Source organism: Vulpes lagopus, chromosome 2 (assembly GCF_018345385.1).
Source record: "Vulpes lagopus strain Blue_001 chromosome 2, ASM1834538v1, whole genome shotgun sequence".
In the NCBI taxonomy this organism is placed as follows: Eukaryota; Metazoa; Chordata; class Mammalia; order Carnivora; family Canidae; genus Vulpes; species Vulpes lagopus.
The window spans coordinates 30,597,491-30,615,079 of record NC_054825.1 but is presented as its reverse complement, the minus strand read 5'-3'; the positions used below and the strand labels follow the sequence as shown (position 1 = coordinate 30,615,079).

Below are 17,589 nucleotides of genomic sequence, written 5' to 3'. Positions count from 1 at the left end.
GAGTGTATCGGGCATTGTGGTGGAGAAGGGGAGAGGAAGGTCACATTTAGCAAATGTCTCACCTGTACCCTCCTGCCACATCCTCACAACCACGTTGTGAAGCAGGCGCTATTTTTTTTTTTTTTTTGAAGCTGTATTGTTACTCTTTGATTGTTAAGGAATCCAGTTCTGTGACTGTCCAGAAGCCCAGGCTAGGTTAACATTGATGAGTCCCTGGAGGTAATTACACTCCATTCTGGACTTGTGGAGATAGCCACTGTCTTCTCCCTCTACCTTAACTGAAAACCCAGACCTGGGAGGCCTCCATCACCACCCTCCTACTCCTGGAAGGGGCCTAGTAGGTGCTATTTATCCACATTTTACAGACGGGAAAAACAAAACTGGGAAAAGTCACGTAACTTGCTGAAGTTCTCAGCAGCGCTAAGGGGTGGATTTGGAATTGTAACTTGGCTTGTCCCCCGGTTCTGTCCTCCACAATGACCGGTTACAAAGAGATGAGAGTAGCCTCGTTCTCCATGCAGTGCTCACAGGCTGGTTGGAGAAGCAGCAAAGGCAGCCGGGCGATGAGCAGTGCAATCATCCAGCTATGCCCAGGGCTGTGGGAGGCCCCAGCCTGGCAGGGAGTGGTTGGCCCTAGGAGGTGAGTCAGAGACAACTTTGGGGTAAGGGGACTGTCTTGGTCTGTTTGGGCTGCGATGCCCAAGATCAAGATTCAGCTGCCCGCATTCGGTGTTGGGTGAGGGTCACTTCCTGAGTCATAGACTGCTGTCTTTTTGCTGTGTCCTTACAGGGCCCAAGGTGCCAGGGAGTTCTGTGGGGTCTCTTTCCTAAGGACACCAATCCCATTCATGAAGGCTCTGTCCTCAGGATCTAATCACCTCCCAGATGCTCCACCTTGCAATCCCATCACACTGAGGGGTGGCATTCGGGGAGGAGGGACATAAACAGTCCATTGCAGTGATGTTGGAGCTAAATCCTGTAGGAAGAGTCTGAGTTGACCAGAAAGGTGATGGTGGAGGTACAGGCCAAGGGAACAGCAACTGTAAAGGCACAGGGGCCAGCAGGAGCACGAGATGTGTGCTCCAGAGTCAGGCAAGACTGGAGTCTGGAGTCAATGGATGCCGATTAGAGACTACTGCACCAGTTCAGACAAGAAACGATGAGGTCTGACACTAAGGCTGTAGCAGTGGGGTAAAGAGGCGGTGACAGATTGGAAAATGTATTTAGGAGATAGGATGGTCAGCCCTTAGTGGCTGACCAGTTATGAGGGCTGAGCAGGGTTGCTGTATGTGGTTGTGCAAGCTGCGCACTGCCTAATTTCCCAGCTGATGGATTTGCAATCCAGTCTTCATTGGGTTTTGTCTAGAAGAGTTTGCCTTTTTTTAATTCACCAGCAACACTGGAGCAATGGCCCTAGAAGTGAGGATAAATTACTCCCAGGAAGGGGATTTTCCAGAACATGAGTGTGTCTGTGGACACCACCTCCCAATATTTGAAACAAAAAGCTGAATCTATTACTTACAGAGAGCAGAGCAATGTCTGTAGGGTGCGATCTCCCTGAGGGGGAGCAAGGATCTTCTATAAGGTCCTGGGAGGTATGAAGGTCCATGATGGACCTACTTCCAGGAGGCAGAGTTTAGGGACTGGTTGGTGATGCAGAGCATGGCTGTTGCTGATGGGCTGGCTTACTGAAGTGTGGTCACTGAGGCAAACTCATTGTTCAGTAAGAGAAAAATAAACTGTCATTGATTGAATGGTTTAAAACCCTTTGCTGTGGTTACTCATTGCCATGGCAACAGGACAATCTTTGGAAAATAGGAACTTTTTTCCTCAAGTGACGGCTAACTCAAACCATTCGCCTTCCCAAGGGCATTTCACTTTAACAGTGGACCATGTTTGCTCAAGGCAATAGATCTCCAGAGGATTTAGAGGCTGTCTGGGGTGAGGCTTCTGCCTGGTCCAGGCTGTGGCAGGAAGGTTGGGCATCCATCACCTCACTCCAAAGTCCTGGGGCTGGGTGTTCCCCAGACAGGGATTAGGGAGAAAAACCGGTTGCACAGCCAGGAAGGCCCTGGCCTAGGGTCACCTAAGAAGTCACAGATGGGGCCTAGGTGCCTGACTCCCTGCCATTTGTCTGGAAGGAGACGTGAGGCACCTAAAGACAGGGTTTGGGTCCTAAGGCCAGACCTCCAAGTTTTTTGTTTCTTTCTGTTTTTATAAAAGATTTTATTTATTCATGAGAGACACAGAGAGAGGCAGAGGGAGAAGCAGGCCTCCTGAAGGGAGTCTGATTCAGGACTGGATCTCAGAACCCTGGGATCATGACCTGAGCCAAAGGCAGATGCTCAACCACTGAGCCACCCAGGTGTCCCTCTCATGGATTTTTTAAAGCAGCTTTATTGACATATAATTCACATACCATCTACTTCACTCATTTAAATTGCACAATTTAATGTTTTAGTTCACTTCATGGATATGTGTAACCATAACCACAGCCAATTTTAGAACATTTCATCACCTCACAGAGAAACTCTATGTGGCCCCCCATCTCCCAGCTCTAGGCAAGCACAAATCTACTTTCAATCTCTATCGCTTATCTCTTCTGGACATTTCATAGCAATGGAATCACATATTATGTTACCTTTTGTGCCTGACTTCTTTCACTTAGCATACTATTTTCAAGGTTCATACAGGCAGCACACATCAACGCTTCATTCCTTTTTATGGCTGAATATTCCACGGCATGGATGTATTGCATGTCGTATATCCATTCATCAGCTGATGGACACTTAGGTTGTCATTTGGGCTTTTGTGAATAATGCTTTTATAAACATTTGTGTATGAGTTTTTGTGTGAATGTTTGCTTTTATTTCTCTTGAATATACACCTAGGAATGAAATCACTGCTTCAGAGGGTAACACCATGTTTAACTACTTAAAAAACTCATGTCAGTTTCTGATTGTTGTTCTTTCTTGTCCACATTTCTTAGGCCAGACAACCCTGAGCTGACTCCTGCTATCACCTCCAGGAGATAGGCATTTCCTCCACTGCCGTCAGAAATATGACAGCCACCAGCTCCCCTGTTCTACCCCTAGCAAAATCCTTAGCAGGCATATTGGAAACCTGGTTGACCACCTTGCTGTTGGCTGACAGGTACCTTTGATAACTTTCCTCAGTCAGTTAGTAAGTAGTCACCATAAAAACATTTTATAAAAAAAAAAAAAAAAATTTTATGTCACAGACATAAAAACATCTCTGACATACGTATTGAATGTACATTGCCGGCCATGATTATACATCCCTCAGATCTCATACAGCTGGTGGACCCAGGGGCCCAGCTGTGTCACTCTGAAGTCCTTCACAGCATTCAGACAGAGGCCATGCTGCCCACAGGCTGCCAACCCATGACTTAATATTCCTGCATCAAGGATACAGAGGCAGGGGATCCCTGGGTGGCGCAGTGGTTTGGCGCCTGCCTTTGGCCCAGGGCGCGATCCTGGAGACCCGGGATCGAATCCCACATCGGGCTCCCAGTACATGGAGCCTGCTTCTCCCTCTGCCTGTGTCTCTGCCTCTCTCTCTCTCTCTCTCTCTGTGACTATCATAAATAAAAATTAAAAAAAAAAAAAAACAAGGATACAGAGGCAAAGCCTGCTTGGAGGGGTCTTGTCTCCAGGATTCCTCAACAGTCTTACTGAACTTCCTTAGAAACATACAGCAGTCCAGATGCTTCCACCCACCCTGTCTTCCTCTCCTTCCTTCACTTGGGTCACAACTCTGTCATTTCCCGTCTCAGGCATTTCCCCTAATACATTTCATGCAAATCCTGTCTGGGCAACTGCTTCTCAGAGATGCTATACTAACTCATCCCACTAGTCTCTCATCATTCACTAAACTTAATATGAACTATTCACAAATAACAAAGTGTCTGTCTTGTACTTAGAATTTTTTTTTAAGATTTTATTTATTTATTCATGAGAGACACAGAGAGGCAGAGCCACAGGCAGAGGAAAAAGAAAGCTCCATGCAGGGAGCCCCATGTGGGACTCGATCCCTGGGCTCCAGAATCATGCCCTGATCTGAAGGCAGATGCTCAACTGCTGAGCCACTCAGGCATCCCAGAAATTAACCCAAAGAAACAGACTAGGAAAATGGTTCTAGGTGAAAGAAAGTAGAAGGGTCAAAAAGATTTGTCTATTGTCCCGATTTTAGCAGTTTTATCATTGTAGTTATGACATGCAGGGCCTCGAGGCAGAGCCCCCCCCCCCAGTGGTTCTTTTTATTTTTTATTTTATTTATTTATTTATTCATAAGAGACATAGAGAAAGAAGCAGAACATCGGCAGAGGGAGAAGCAGGCTTCTTGTGGGGAGCTTGATGCAGGACTCTATCCCACGGGATCATGCCCTAAGCCAAAGGCAAACACTCAACCATGGAGCCACGTAGGCGTTCCCCCAAGGCTGGGTTTTGAGGACAGAGAAGGAAGGGGGTGGTCAGGGGAGTTGTAGGAAGCCACAAGTCCACAGCAGTGCTGTTGTCTATTCCAGCCACACTAGTTCCTGCTGTTTATCCTCAGATGGCAGCTACAGAGGGTTGGACAGGACTTTCAGGCCTCCTTGAAGCACTCTTCCTTTCTTACAAGCCCAGAGTCCCAGGGCACTAGCTAGGATCACCTGGGCTCACTCTCTCTCGGAGATAGAAATCCTGTCTTCCTCAGACAGCAGCTGAGCTGGATGTCTGCACAGCAGGCCAGGAACTCATAAGATGTTCCACAGGTAAGGACCTGGAGTGTCCTGCCAGGTGTCCTTGTGGGCCAGACGACAGCTGCCCCTCTTCCACCTTGCAGAGAACTTGGTCTGCCTCACTTCCACTCAAAATTAGGTCCTCTTGGAGCAGCTGGGTGGCTCAGTGGTTGAGCATCTGCCTTTGGTTCAGGGCGTGATCCCGGAGTCCCGGGATCGAGTCCCATGTTGGGTTCCCCATAGGGAGCCCAACGAGGGACTCGATCCCGGGACTCCGGGATCACGCCCTGGGCTGAAGGCGGCGCTAAACCGCTGAGCCACCTGGGCTGCCCTGAAGTCTTTTTTTTTTTTTTTAATTGGAGTTCAATTTGCCAACATATAGCATATCACCCAGTGCTCATCCCATCAAGTGACCCCCTCAGTGCCTGTCACCCAGTCACCCCAACCCCCGCCCTAAAATTTTTTAAAAAATAAAATAAATTGGGTCCTCTGAATGTTTGGTGCTTGATAATGGAGTTGCATTTCTGTGGAAAAAATAAATGGGGCGGGAATACTGAGAGAGGCCTTTATTGTTTTAAGGAGCAGTGGAGGGTAATAGGGCTGTGCCCACTGATTAAACTTATCTGAGTTTTTGTAACAGCTTGACCAACAAGCTGCTTGGTTGAAAGCTGCTACCGTCCCGAGAATTTCCCTAGGTCTGGGGAATTAAAGCACTGTGTTGCAGGGGAACCTATCAGACGAGATCGGGCGCGTTCAGGGTGGTATGGCCGTAGACAGGGGAACCTATCTGCCCGAAGAGTTTGGGGTTTTGAGGCTGGCTGGAGGCCTCAGGTGGAGATCAGGGCTTGTCATTAATGACTGTGCCTGGCCCAGGAGGTGACAGCTAAGAAGAGTCTGGAGCACAGATCCTCCTCCCCACTCTCCAGGCAGGAAGAGGGACTTATTTGGCTACAGTTGTTCCCTACAGGGCAGTGATGGGTTGCGAGCTGTGAGGTAGGTCCCTCAGGTTGCTCAGGTTGCTCCTAGAGCTGGACCCCAGCAGCAATCAGCCCTGCACTCCTACTTTGTTCTCAAGATGTATGAATTCCCTCCTATATCCACGCAGTTCTTTAGAAGGGCCCAGGAATCAACCATGACAAATGTCTTCATGTTATGTGTTCAGTAGAGATAACAATTAAGATGAAAAAAAAAAAAAAAGTAGTTGAGGGCAAACCCCGCTGATTTATCCTTACCTTCGACTGACATTTGAGAAATCTCCTTGGTTTGAGAGGCTCTAAGCTTCTTCCCAGATTTGTGATGCTATGATTGTAGCTGAGTGAACCCACATCTTTGCCCAGAATTCTGGCTTCAGGCTGCAAAGCAAAGCAAGCCTTCAAGGTCTTCCCACAGTGCTCCCCATCCCCCTGCTCTCCTACTCTCCGGATCTCTCCAGGTTTCTAACTCCCTTCCTGACACTGCAAGCCCCTACTTTGAGGCCCTTCCCCGTGGATCACCTGTGATTTCTCACTGATGAATCTGCCCCCCTGCTCATCTCCTGCTCTTACTGACTGGTTCACTTCACTTTCCTTCTCTGTTACATGAACTGGGGGTAGCAGGAGGTGGGGGTAGCAGGAAGTGGGGAGTTGCAGGGGAGTTGCAGGTCTCTCCCAGCCCTGACACTCAGGGACACTCAGAGTCTACCAAGGGCAAAGGCATCATTCTAACTGCATGTGTGTGGAGGTGTGTATAAGATAGTAAAAAAAAAAAAAAGTTAAGGTGACGTGCCTGTCCTCAAGGAGTTTCTAGTCGAGTTGATCTGATGTCTACCTTAAAGAGCTTCCGATGATTTAAGGAAGATATATATATTTTTAAATATTTTATTTATTTATTCATGAGATACACACAGAGAGAGAGAGAGAGAGGTAGAGACACAGGCAGAAGGAGAAGCAGGCTCCACGCAGGGAGCCTGACGCGGGACTGGATCCTGGGCCTCCAGGATCATGCTCCCAGCTGAAAATGGTGCTAAACCGCTGAGCCACACAGGCTGCCCTGATATATATATTTTTAAAGATTTTATTTATTTATTCATGAGAGACACAGAGAGGCAGGGACATAGGCAGAGAGAGAAGCAGGCTCCATGCAGGGAGCCTGATGTGGGACTCCATCCCAGGACTCCAGGATCATGACCTGAGCCAAAGGAAGGCGCTCAACCGCTAGGCCACCCAGGCGGCCCTAAGGAAGATATCCTATAAGTGAGGTGCATAAAGTTATCAGAGTTCCCCAGAATTCCAAGGAAATGAGAGATGCCTTCTGGAGGCAGAGGGGGTTAGTAAAGGAATAAAATAGGATTCCCAGATTCTTTCCCAAGGCTGGTGGTACAGATGCCTTTGGCCCCCTGCCCCAAAGTATCCTAGTTACCCACCTATTCCAATCCTGGTGGGTAAGGCATCCCCTACCAGGCACCCTGCTAGAAGGGAATCTGTCCATGGTCCCCCAGACTCATACATTTCGAAGTGGTGCCCTTCATTAAATCTTTTTGCTTTCTTGATCACACTGCTAATAAGATTATTGTTAGCAACGTATTTATTGTTATTATCTTGACTATTTGCTAGGCACAGTGCTGAATGCTTCCCATGCATCATCTCACTTATTCCTCACAGCATCATTTTAGATGGCTATGAATATGCTTATTAACATGGTTTACAGATGGGGAAAATGAGGATGAGAAGTTAGGTCTCATGGGTAATCAGAAACAGAGTCATATTTGAACTCAGGTTTCTTCCCATTTATACCTCCTACTTATTGCATAAATGTGAGACCTCAACTAGACAGGAGCACAGAAATCTTGAAGCTGGGAGCAGGGTAAGGAGAAAGGGACATGGCAGGAGCTATGACTGCAAGTATGGATTAGGGCCAAGGCAGAGAGACAAAAAGTACAATCTGAGGAGCCAAGGTTAAGTCTGTTAAAGCTCTCCCTGAGAGAGCCTGGGTGTCAGGGTTGGGATGACCAAACATTAGGAACAAGCAGAGGGAGAACCTCCAAAGACAGAGTCTTTCAAGGATCCCCACGTGGGCCATGCTGGGAGCTTGAACAGGAGGCCTTCCTAGGTAGTTCTCCCCTTGTGGCCCTAGGATTCTGTAAGCTCTAGGTGTGGCTTTTAGTGCTGGACCTTCACTGGTCATCTCTCTGGTCACTGAATTCCATTTTCTCCCAGCTGTAGAGGAGGGGGACAGGAGTGTTGTCGTTAGAGGGCACCCTAGGCCCTTGAACTGCCTGGGTTTGAGTCTTGGTTTCTCTTCCACTTCCAAACTGTGAATTCGGACAATTTATGTCCCTGATCCTGAGCACACAGGGATTTGGGAGACAGCCTCGGCTTGCATCCTGAGTCCTATAACCTTGAGTCCTCTTTTCCTCATGAGTAAAAAAGGAAATATAATACCTGCCTCATAAGATCATTATGAGGATATGAGGATTAAATGAGTTAATGTTTGTAAAGAACTTATAACACTGGGTGGTACATAGGTGTTTTTTTTTTTTTTTTGAGAGCATGTTTTTAACTTCTAGAATCTGGTTTTTTTTTTTTTAATTTTTTATTTATTTATGATAGTCATAGAGAGAGAGAGGCAGAGACACAGGCAGAGGGAGAAGCAGGCTCCATGCACCGGGAGCCTGATGTGGGATTCGATCCCGGGTCTCCAGGATCGAGCCCTGGGCCAAAGGCAGGCGCCAAACCGCTGCGCCACCCAGGGATCCCTAGAATCTGTTAAATACCGCACACAGCACAGTTCACTGTTTACCTGTGGGTCTTACTTGCGCTCCATTTGCTATGAAGGGCAGAACACGTTCAACCCATCTCTGGCCCCGGCCTTCAGACTGACTCCTGGTTTGGTGCACAGTGCACGGCTACTGACTGAGCACCTTCCAGGTAGTGGGCACCAGCTGTATTTATTACGGCCACTCACCAACGAGGCTGGCGAGGCCAAGAGGCTGCCCAAAGGTACACAGCAATACAACGAAGAGTGAAGATTCGAACACAAGTGTGTGAATCAAACTCCGCGTTCGGATGCAAAAGTAACCTGGCTCAGCTAAGCGCGGTTATGCAAATGGCCTGTGAATAACTGCGGCACCCGGGCGGCGCGGCGGCTCTCGGACGCCACGGCGGGCACGAGTCAAGTCCCGCCGCCTCCGGGCGCTTACGTGCGCTCCGTGACCGCCGCGGCTGACGAGCGGCCGCCGGCCGAGACCGCATGCGCCCTGGCGCCCTCGAGCGCGCCCCTCCCCCCGGCGGCCGCAGCGCGGTCCCCGGGCGCATGCGCACACCCGGCGGGCGGAGGGCGGCCCCGAGCGAGGGGAAAGATTTGGGCGAGCGAGTGCGCGGGAGCCGGGCGGCGGGGTGCGATCGCGCAGGCGCGGCTGGGGCCGGGCAGGGACTCCGGAATCTCGGCTAGCCCCGGTCCGCATCGCACGCCGAGCCGCCGCCATGGCCGCGTACAAGCTGGTGCTGATCCGGCACGGCGAGAGCGCTTGGAACCTGGAGAACCGCTTCAGCGGCTGGTACGACGCCGACCTGAGCCCGGCGGGGCACGAGGAGGCGAAGCGCGGCGGGCAGGCGCTGCGAGGTGCGGAGCGGGCCGGGCTTGTGGGTGGGGGCTGCGGAGGCCCCGGCGCGCGCCGCTCGGTGGCGGGCGCCGCTGGTGGGGGCCGCCGGGCTCGCCCCCGCGCCCTCCCGGAGGGGGGCGACCTTGGGTTTCAGCTCCCGGGCAATTTATTTTGCAATTGACAAAATGGGCCCAGATTGCGGGGGGTGGGAGGGTCGACTTGCTCAAGGTCATCCGGTGGAGTGAGGGGCCGCGCCGGGAGGAGGACCGGGGGGCCGTCGGCCCGGAACGCACAGCGTTCTCCACGACACCACCTTGGGAAATTCTTCCATTTTCTTGTCGGAGGATGTAGTAACTCGGGGACGGGTTATTACGTTGGATGCCCGGTGTCTCCAGCAGCCCTAACCGAGCCTTTTCAAGAGGCGGCCGCGGATTCTTGCGAAGCGTCAGGCCACACGCTTTTCTCTGGCTGTGGGGGAGTAACACGGCGCCGGGGGGCCCTACGGGCCTCAGAAATCCACGTACTTACGTAGGCCTTTGCTATTCAGCATCCCCCAAATCCTTCGTCCAAAATGCATCTACAAGTGTGATTGAGCGAATGAATGAAGGAAGGAGGGAAGGATTTGAGTTGATCCTGTGCACGATTCCATAAAGTAGATTTTATCCCCCTCCTTTCTGTCCCTCTTTATGGTTGGCAACAGTGAGAATTGTTACAGATGACTCGTTCAAGGTCGCATCTTTTTATTCCTAGTCCATCCCGCTTGCTTCAGTTGTGGGTTGGGTAACAGGTAGAAGCTGGGCAAAGGTGGAAGTGGTGGCAGTGAGATAAACTCGCCTTACCCAGGCGTGCCTCGCTTTGGGGGGTAGCTCTCTGTGGTTCTGGAATGCTTTTATAAGGAGGCATTCTCAGCTGCCAGCAACTTGGAGAATTTCTCGGGTCTGAGGAGCTGCTTCCACTGATGATTAGGGCAGATCCCGCCCTGCTGCCTTCTAACCTCTGGACATAGAAGCAGCCATTTAAAAGGGTCATTGATGCCTGATGTGGAAGAGGCATTTGACCTCATGTTACTCTAGCTTCTTGCCTTCACTGTAGATCCTTTGAAATTAAGCAAAGTTTTGGAAAGTGTGGGAAATGTAATCCTGCTGGCTGTGTGCATGAGTGCTTTGGGATGGCCTGGTGTGACTTACATTAGGAGAGGCTGGGAAAGGGAAGGTGCTGGTGAAGGAGGCCATTTTCTCTCCTGTCTGGCAGGAAGAACTGTATGGTCTGTGGTGGTTTGCTGAGGTCTAGCCCAGGACAAAGATAATTTCAGCTGTACCCTAAAACACCAATGAAATGGTCAAACCTTAACAGAGCCTATTTCAGGTGTTTTAAGTTTAATTTTAGTAATCTCTACACCCACAGTGGGGCTCAGTCAGACCCTGAGATAAAGAATCACATGCTTTTGTGACTAAGCCAGCCCCCCTCTTTTAAAGTAAATGTTGGTAGCATTAGTTAGAAAAATCTCGCTTAAAATCTTAGTATCTGTTATGGACATCACAAATGATTTTATTAAAAAAGACTAAAAGCAGAAATATGAATGGTGAAGACCATTATGAATAATGTAAGAAACCTAAAGTAAATAGATAGATTCTTCAGAGCTTTTTTTTTTTTTTTTTAAGATGTTATTTGAGAGAGACCGTGAGAGAAGCACATAAGTAGGGAGAGAGAGAGAGAGAGAGGGAGAAGCAGACTCCCCTGCTGAGCAGGGAGCCCAACTTGGGGCTTTACCCCCAAGGATAAAGGATTGTGCACTAAGAGGAAGGCAGACGCCCAACTGATTGAGCCACCCAGGTGCCCCTCTTAAGCGCAAATCATAGTAGGGTTTATAACCTCTTGAATTGTTTCAGGAAGAAGCTAGTGAGAAGTGTTTCCCCATGCCATCTTCTCTCTGGGGGAGGATGAGGTCCACACCACATCATAGACCCCAACCCTGGGAGTGTCCTAGCCTATGCTTTTATTTAATGGGCAAGTTAACAGAAGAGGCCTTAAGAGTTCTCTGGTTAAGAATCCCAAGGGGAACTAGTTTTCTCCTTGGGGACCTATTTGTACATCCAGCGGGAGGACCTCCATTGCAAGTGGAAATAATTGCAATGAAACAGCCAAATTGCAATGAAACAGCCAGTAGCTTTTCAGCATGGGAGATGAGGCTTGCACTTTGGATGGTTGCTTTCCAGTGACTCAGCCTTTTATTGGGGAGGGAGCCATTCCTCCCCTGAGTTAGGGAGGAGATGGTAATAGAGTCTACTAGGATTTGTCTTGAGGCTCAGTGATAAGATTTGTCATCTTTTCCTCTGTGGTTACTGTAGTGATGGGTTTCCTGGTGATTAATTGTCCCTTCCCCCATCAGCATAGTTCTTATAGGTCTCATTCTCAGTTGAATGACTGGCAGGAGAATTCACTTCACGTTGCATTAATTACTGTTGGCAATCTCAATATGAGGCAATACCCAGGAAGGTTTGTGCCGAATTTCAAAGAGGGGCTTGTAGCCTCATGGAGGAAAACACTACATAAAGAAAGGGCCGGGATCCCTGGGTGGCGCAGCGGTTTGGCGCCTGCCTTTGGCCCCGGGGCGCGATCCTGGAGACCCGGGATCGAATCCCACGTCGGGCTCCTGGTGCATGGAGCCTGTTTCTCCCTCTGCCTGTCTCTGCCTCTCTCTCTCTCTCTCTCTGTGACTATCATGAATAAATAAATAAAATCTTAAAAAAAAAAAAAAAAAAAGAAAGGGCCATCTCCGTATTAAAGTGGGAGGGGGAATAATCTGTCATGAAATATGAATTGTTGGTTGGGGCAACATAACTCTTGATTACCACCCCTTAGTAAATAACTACTGTGTATGGAGGATTCATTTATAAATGAATCAGAGCACAGCATTTGCTCTTTCTGCTCTTTATCCAGAGAGTGGTTTCTCCTAAACTTAGTCCGGCAGTTGACCTAAGTAGGTACAGGCTGGCACTTGACTATAGCAGAAAGAAACTGGATTAAGAGATTGTGGTGTGATCTCCACTCCATAGTGAAAATATAATTTCAGGCAACAAACTGATATTTTAATCAGCATCCTCTAAGAGCTCTTGCTGTGTCCTGATTGTTGGGAATTTAAAATCTATTTCCCCTAGACAAGAAGTCAGGACTGAAATATATTAGTAATTATTGGTCAGAAGTGACTGTTTTAACTAAAATATAAACATCCAGATCCTTAGGGGTTAGGAAAGTATGGCAGGAGCTAGAAACGGTAGTTATGAATTGGATTTTTGGGGATCATACAGCCTGGGTTTTAATCTCTCATGTATAAGCTGTGACCTTAGATGATTTGCTTAACTCTAGAATGGGTTGTAATGACTGTTATAAAGACAAAACAGAATTGTCCGGTGTATTTACAGATTGTAAGCCCTCTGTAAATATTGGCTATAAAGAAATTCCAAGTTTTTAAGCATCCTTTTCTTGAAAGAAATGAAGCAGAAATAAGTTCTTAAAATGGGCTTAAGCTCACAGCATTCTGGGATTTAGGATAAGCAGCACAGATGGCACAGATTAGCTACTTGACAATATGTTTAGGTCTTGGGTTAGATAAGTTATTGTAAAACCCACTGGGAGGCATGTTGTCAACTAGAACATAAATCAAGTTTTACCTTCCATGAAGGTGCAATAATCTTTCCTTGCTAGAGTATACAGACTAGTTAAACGTATATGTGAGAAAATTCTGATTCCAGAGTGGACCTGATTAACTTATCACTTTGAACTTATGATTCCCAGATGCTGGCTATGAGTTTGATATCTGCTTCACCTCAGTGCAGAAGAGAGCAATTCGGACTCTCTGGACAGTGCTGGATGCCATTGACCAAATGTGGCTGCCAGTAGTGAGGACTTGGCGCCTCAATGAGCGGCACTATGGGGGTCTGACTGGCCTCAATAAAGCAGAAACTGCTGCCAAGCATGGTGAGGCCCAGGTAAAGATCTGGAGGCGTTCCTATGATGTTCCACCACCTCCAATGGAACCTGACCATCCCTTCTACAGCAACATCAGTAAGGTATGTATGGACAAAATGGGGGTTTGGTTCACTCCACCTAGGACCGTGGATTAGAACCCTGGCCGCGAGCTTTTTACTAGTATCTGCCTAGTCCCATTGAGCTTATAATGATAGTGTTAATTGCAATTCCTCTTTTCCAAGGAATGACCTTCACTTGTTAAAAGATTTAGTTGATAGTTCTTTATCTAAGAATATATCTCCTTTTTTATATCTCCACTGATCTCCTTTATAAAATCCATCCATAGTTGTTGGGCTTTCCTAAGCCAAGTGCAAGATTAAGTGAATTGGGAAGAGCCTTGTGCTTTTTTTTTCTCTTAGTTTCTTTTGAATGATTAATCTTCCCAATAGTGGGTAATGGTGGTAGGAAGAGCAGCAAGATAGTAATTATCCCCTTTGCCAAATGCTCAGCTCCATTCTTTGCCCTTGTGAGAGACTTTCATCCATCACTTTGACCCCTCAGGGGATGAGGAGTGGGCAGGACAGATGCAACTGCTACTAATTGGTGAGTATGGATTTTTTTGTTGTTTAGGATCGCCGGTATGCAGACCTCACTGAAGATCAGCTACCTTCCTGTGAGAGTCTGAAGGATACCATTGCCAGAGCTCTGCCGTTTTGGAATGAAGAAATAGTTCCCCAGATCAAGGAGGGGAAGCGAGTACTGATTGCAGCCCATGGCAATAGCCTTCGGGGCATTGTCAAGCATCTGGAGGGTATGTACATTTTTCAGGGGAACCCTCAAGGAAGGATACAGCAAAATTGTCACTAATCAGGGACTTATTTCATGCAAAGGAGACCTTCAGGAAAAGGCTAGACATTGATAGCCTTGGAGGTAGTCTAGATTGACTCCTAGTCATTCTACCCATATTTCTTTTTTTTTTTTTTTAAAGATTTTATTTATTTATTCATAGAGACAGAGAGAGAGAGAGGCAGAGACACAGGCAGAGGGAGAAGCAGGCATCATACAGAGAGCCCGACGTGGGACTCGATCCAGGGTCTCCAGGATCACGCCCTGGGCTGCAAGCGGCGCTAAACCGCTGCGCCACCAGGGCTACCCTCTACCCATATTTCCTCAAAGCATCATAGACCTGTTGTGTGCTTGTTCTGATATGCAAAGCTTCAGGTCCTCCTTCAGACCTGATGCATAAGCTGTATCTGTTACCCACATAATTCACGTACACATTATAGTTTGAGATGCTTACCTTTAGGCTAGGACTGCCTGTTGAAACTACTGATAAAAATCCTCCTTTTTTTTTTTTTTTAATTTAATTTTTTTTTTTAAATTTTATTCATTTATGATAGGCACACAGTGAGAGAGAGAGAAGCAGAGACACAGGCAGAGGGAGAAGCAGGCTCCATGCACCGGGAGCCCGACGTGGGATTCGATCCCGGGTCTCCAGGATCGCGCCCTGGGCCAAAGGCAGGCGCCAAACCGCTGCGCCACCCAGGGATCCCGATAAAAATCCTCCTTAATCACAACCTGGGGGGCAGCCTGGGTGGCTCAGTGGTTTAGCGCCACCTTCAGCCCAGGGCATGATCCTGGAGACCTGGGATTGAGTCCCACGTCAGGTTCCTTGCATGGAGCCTGCTTCTCCCTCTGCCTGTGTCTCTGCCTCTCTCTCTGTGTCTCTCATGAATAAATAAATAAAATCTTAAATCACAACCTGGTACAACTTCACACATGAATGTCAATTTGCACCTTAAATTGTTTCACCTGGAGGCCTAGAGGCGCAGGTGTGATTTTTTTGGTAGGCTGGATGGACTACTACATAGGACATTTGAAATGTGTATGGGCCTGCTTCGCTGTGGGTTTCCAAACCCCTCTTTGGGAGAGAGATCTCTGGTATTTTTATCTTGCTTTTCAGTGGCTGAGGAATAAGTATCGGAGGCATTCTTTGGGTGATTGATCTGTAATACAGATCATTACTGTTACTACAAATATCAGAAAAGTTGTCTTGTTTTAATTCCTGCAGGGGTGACATGGATTTGTGTCTTTCTTGGCTGGCTGATCATGGTGTGTATTTTCAGGTCTTTCCGAAGAGGCTATCATGGAGCTGAACCTGCCAACAGGTATTCCCATGGTCTATGAATTGGACAAGAACTTGAAGCCCATCAAGCCTATGCAGTTCCTGGGGGATGAAGAGACCGTGCGTAAAGCCATGGAAGCTGTGGCTGCCCAGGGCAAGGCCAAAAAGTAAAGGCGAGCAGACAGATTGCTTTCCTGAGGATACCCTCCCTGCCCATCCCATTCCTCTGCACTTCTTCCCTGCACATGTCACACTGACCGCATCTGTAGGCATCTTAAGTTTTAGCTGCAGATGGGGACCAGTGGCTCCTAATTTTGTTTAGCCATTTTGTTTCTTGCACCCACTCCCTTCATATATACTAGTCAAATGGCACTTCTGGGGCATGGGTCCTCAGTCCAAGCTGAGAGAAGACTCGTATCCAAGAGTAGAGAATTAGAAACTCTGGGGTTTTTGTTACTGCTTTATTACTAAGGACCTGCTTGAGTAGGGGATGGGGAGAAGCCATGCTAGGTGTGACCAATGAGAAGCAAGAGAGCTTATGTGTATTCCCAGGAGCTAATCCTGTACTATTCTGTAGTCAGGTGAGGGCAGTGTGTGGTGGGCTCTAGTCATTCCAGTGGAAGATGAATGTAACCTGCATGGTGATTAAAGCAGTTATTTCCCCTCTGACCCCAAAGAGCTGGCTCCAGAAGATTGGGATCAATCTGAATGTTTTATGTGTTGCATTTACTTTTACAAAAAAAAAAGTATATATATATATACACATATATATATTAAAAATACAAAACAAAACCCCATCTGGGGTTTCTAGTGGCGGTTGAAATATTCCCACATGTGATCATCCAAAAATAAGCCATTCCTCACACCAACGTGGGATAAACTCCTTGACTTCCAAGGTCTAGGAGTTCATCCTGCTGTGTGTTTTAGAATCCCTCCCCTGCCTTAATGTTTTATGGCAGTGAAATGCCTCTTGATCATGTCCAAGTGTGTCTTTCAACTGTATCTATTTCTGATCATGTTCCAGTTGCTTGGCCCTGCCACTGGGGCCCAGTACTCATTGTGAGCATAACTGTACTAAATCTTTTTTCCAGATCAGTATAATAAAGGAGTGATGTGCAATATCTTCTGTGTGATATAGTGATACCTCTTATCTGAGGTCAGCTTGAACATTAAACTTGAAATGTCTCTCATTACCAAGTGCTTGTATGACAGAATAAGAGCTTTAGGATAACCAATCACTTTATACAGCCTGGTCCCAAAATGGCGTATCTTACTAGGTTTTCCACCTTAGGTTGGGGAGCTAAGGTGGGGGTGGGCAAGTCTGGGCTGAAGTCTATTCCTATTGTCTCTATAGCTCTTGCTCAGTGATGCTCGTTTACTGACTACTCCATTTTGAAACTCCATTATGCCTTTTGAGTAAAGTAAAGGCTTATTTACCTTAAAAAGCAAATCTTTTTCTGTTTACATACATTTCATCTTCAGAAATTATACATTAACTTAATGATTAAAAGGAGAATGATTATATATGTAATTGGGAAAAGACATGGCTCACATTTACCTTTGTCTTTGAAAAGATCATGGGAACATGAGAGCTTACGAGGCAAGAGAAAGCTCATAATGCCTTTCTTTGTAGTAGGAGGAAGTAATGCCCTCCCTCTGTGAAGCTCATGAAGTTTCTCTGCTAGCCATTGGGTGAGGCACATTGTATAAACAGTCTCTCCACCACCTCTGAAAGGGCTGGTCTCCCCAATTTACAGAAGAAACAGGCTTAAAGAAATGTAGAAACTTGCCAAATACATGCTAAGTATTGGAACCCAGAGAAAAGACAGTCAACTAAAAGTCCTTTTTCTAAAATGTAAATACTTTTAATCATCTTCCTTCTCAAGTTTAGTGGTTTTTTTTTTTTTTTTTAAAGATTTTATTTATTCATGAGAGACCCAGAGAGCAAGAGGTAGGAGACACAAGCAGAGGGAGAAGCAGGCTCCGCACAGGGAGCCCAATGTGGGACTTGATCCTGGGCTGAAGGCAGGCGCTAAACCGCTGAGCCACCCAGGCGTTCCTTGAGTTTAGTTTTTCACTTGATAATATACAGTAACCCTAGGATGAGCCTTAGTAATTTAAGTCTCCCAACAGTTGGTGGGATGTTAAGTTTACTTCACCTATACTGAATCTTGG

The 17,589-nt window shown here is 47.3% G+C and overlaps 1 protein-coding gene across 1 annotated transcript; it reads left to right on the top strand.

Annotated features, from left to right (window-relative positions):
* The first annotated feature begins 9,071 nt into the window (after positions 1-9,071).
* PGAM1 (phosphoglycerate mutase 1) lies at positions 9,072-16,535 on the top strand. The gene is made up of 4 exons (XM_041744457.1): positions 9,072-9,340; positions 13,116-13,390; positions 13,920-14,100; positions 15,416-16,535. Exons 1-4 carry the CDS (start codon positions 9,202-9,204, stop codon positions 15,583-15,585), a joined length of 765 nt encoding a protein of 254 aa, XP_041600391.1. The 5' UTR covers positions 9,072-9,201; the 3' UTR covers positions 15,586-16,535.
* The last annotated feature ends 1,054 nt before the right edge of the window (positions 16,536-17,589 follow it).

Coding starts and splice junctions, on each gene's coding strand:
- PGAM1 (XM_041744457.1), top strand. CDS start 9,202: ATGGCCGCGTACAAGCTGGTGCTGATCCGGCACGGCGAGAGCGCTTGG. Junction 9,341..13,115: donor CGGCGGGCAGGCGCTGCGAG/GTGCGGAGCGGG, acceptor TATGATTCCCAG/ATGCTGGCTATGAGTTTGAT. Junction 14,101..15,415: donor CATTGTCAAGCATCTGGAGG/GTATGTACATTT, acceptor GTGTATTTTCAG/GTCTTTCCGAAGAGGCTATC.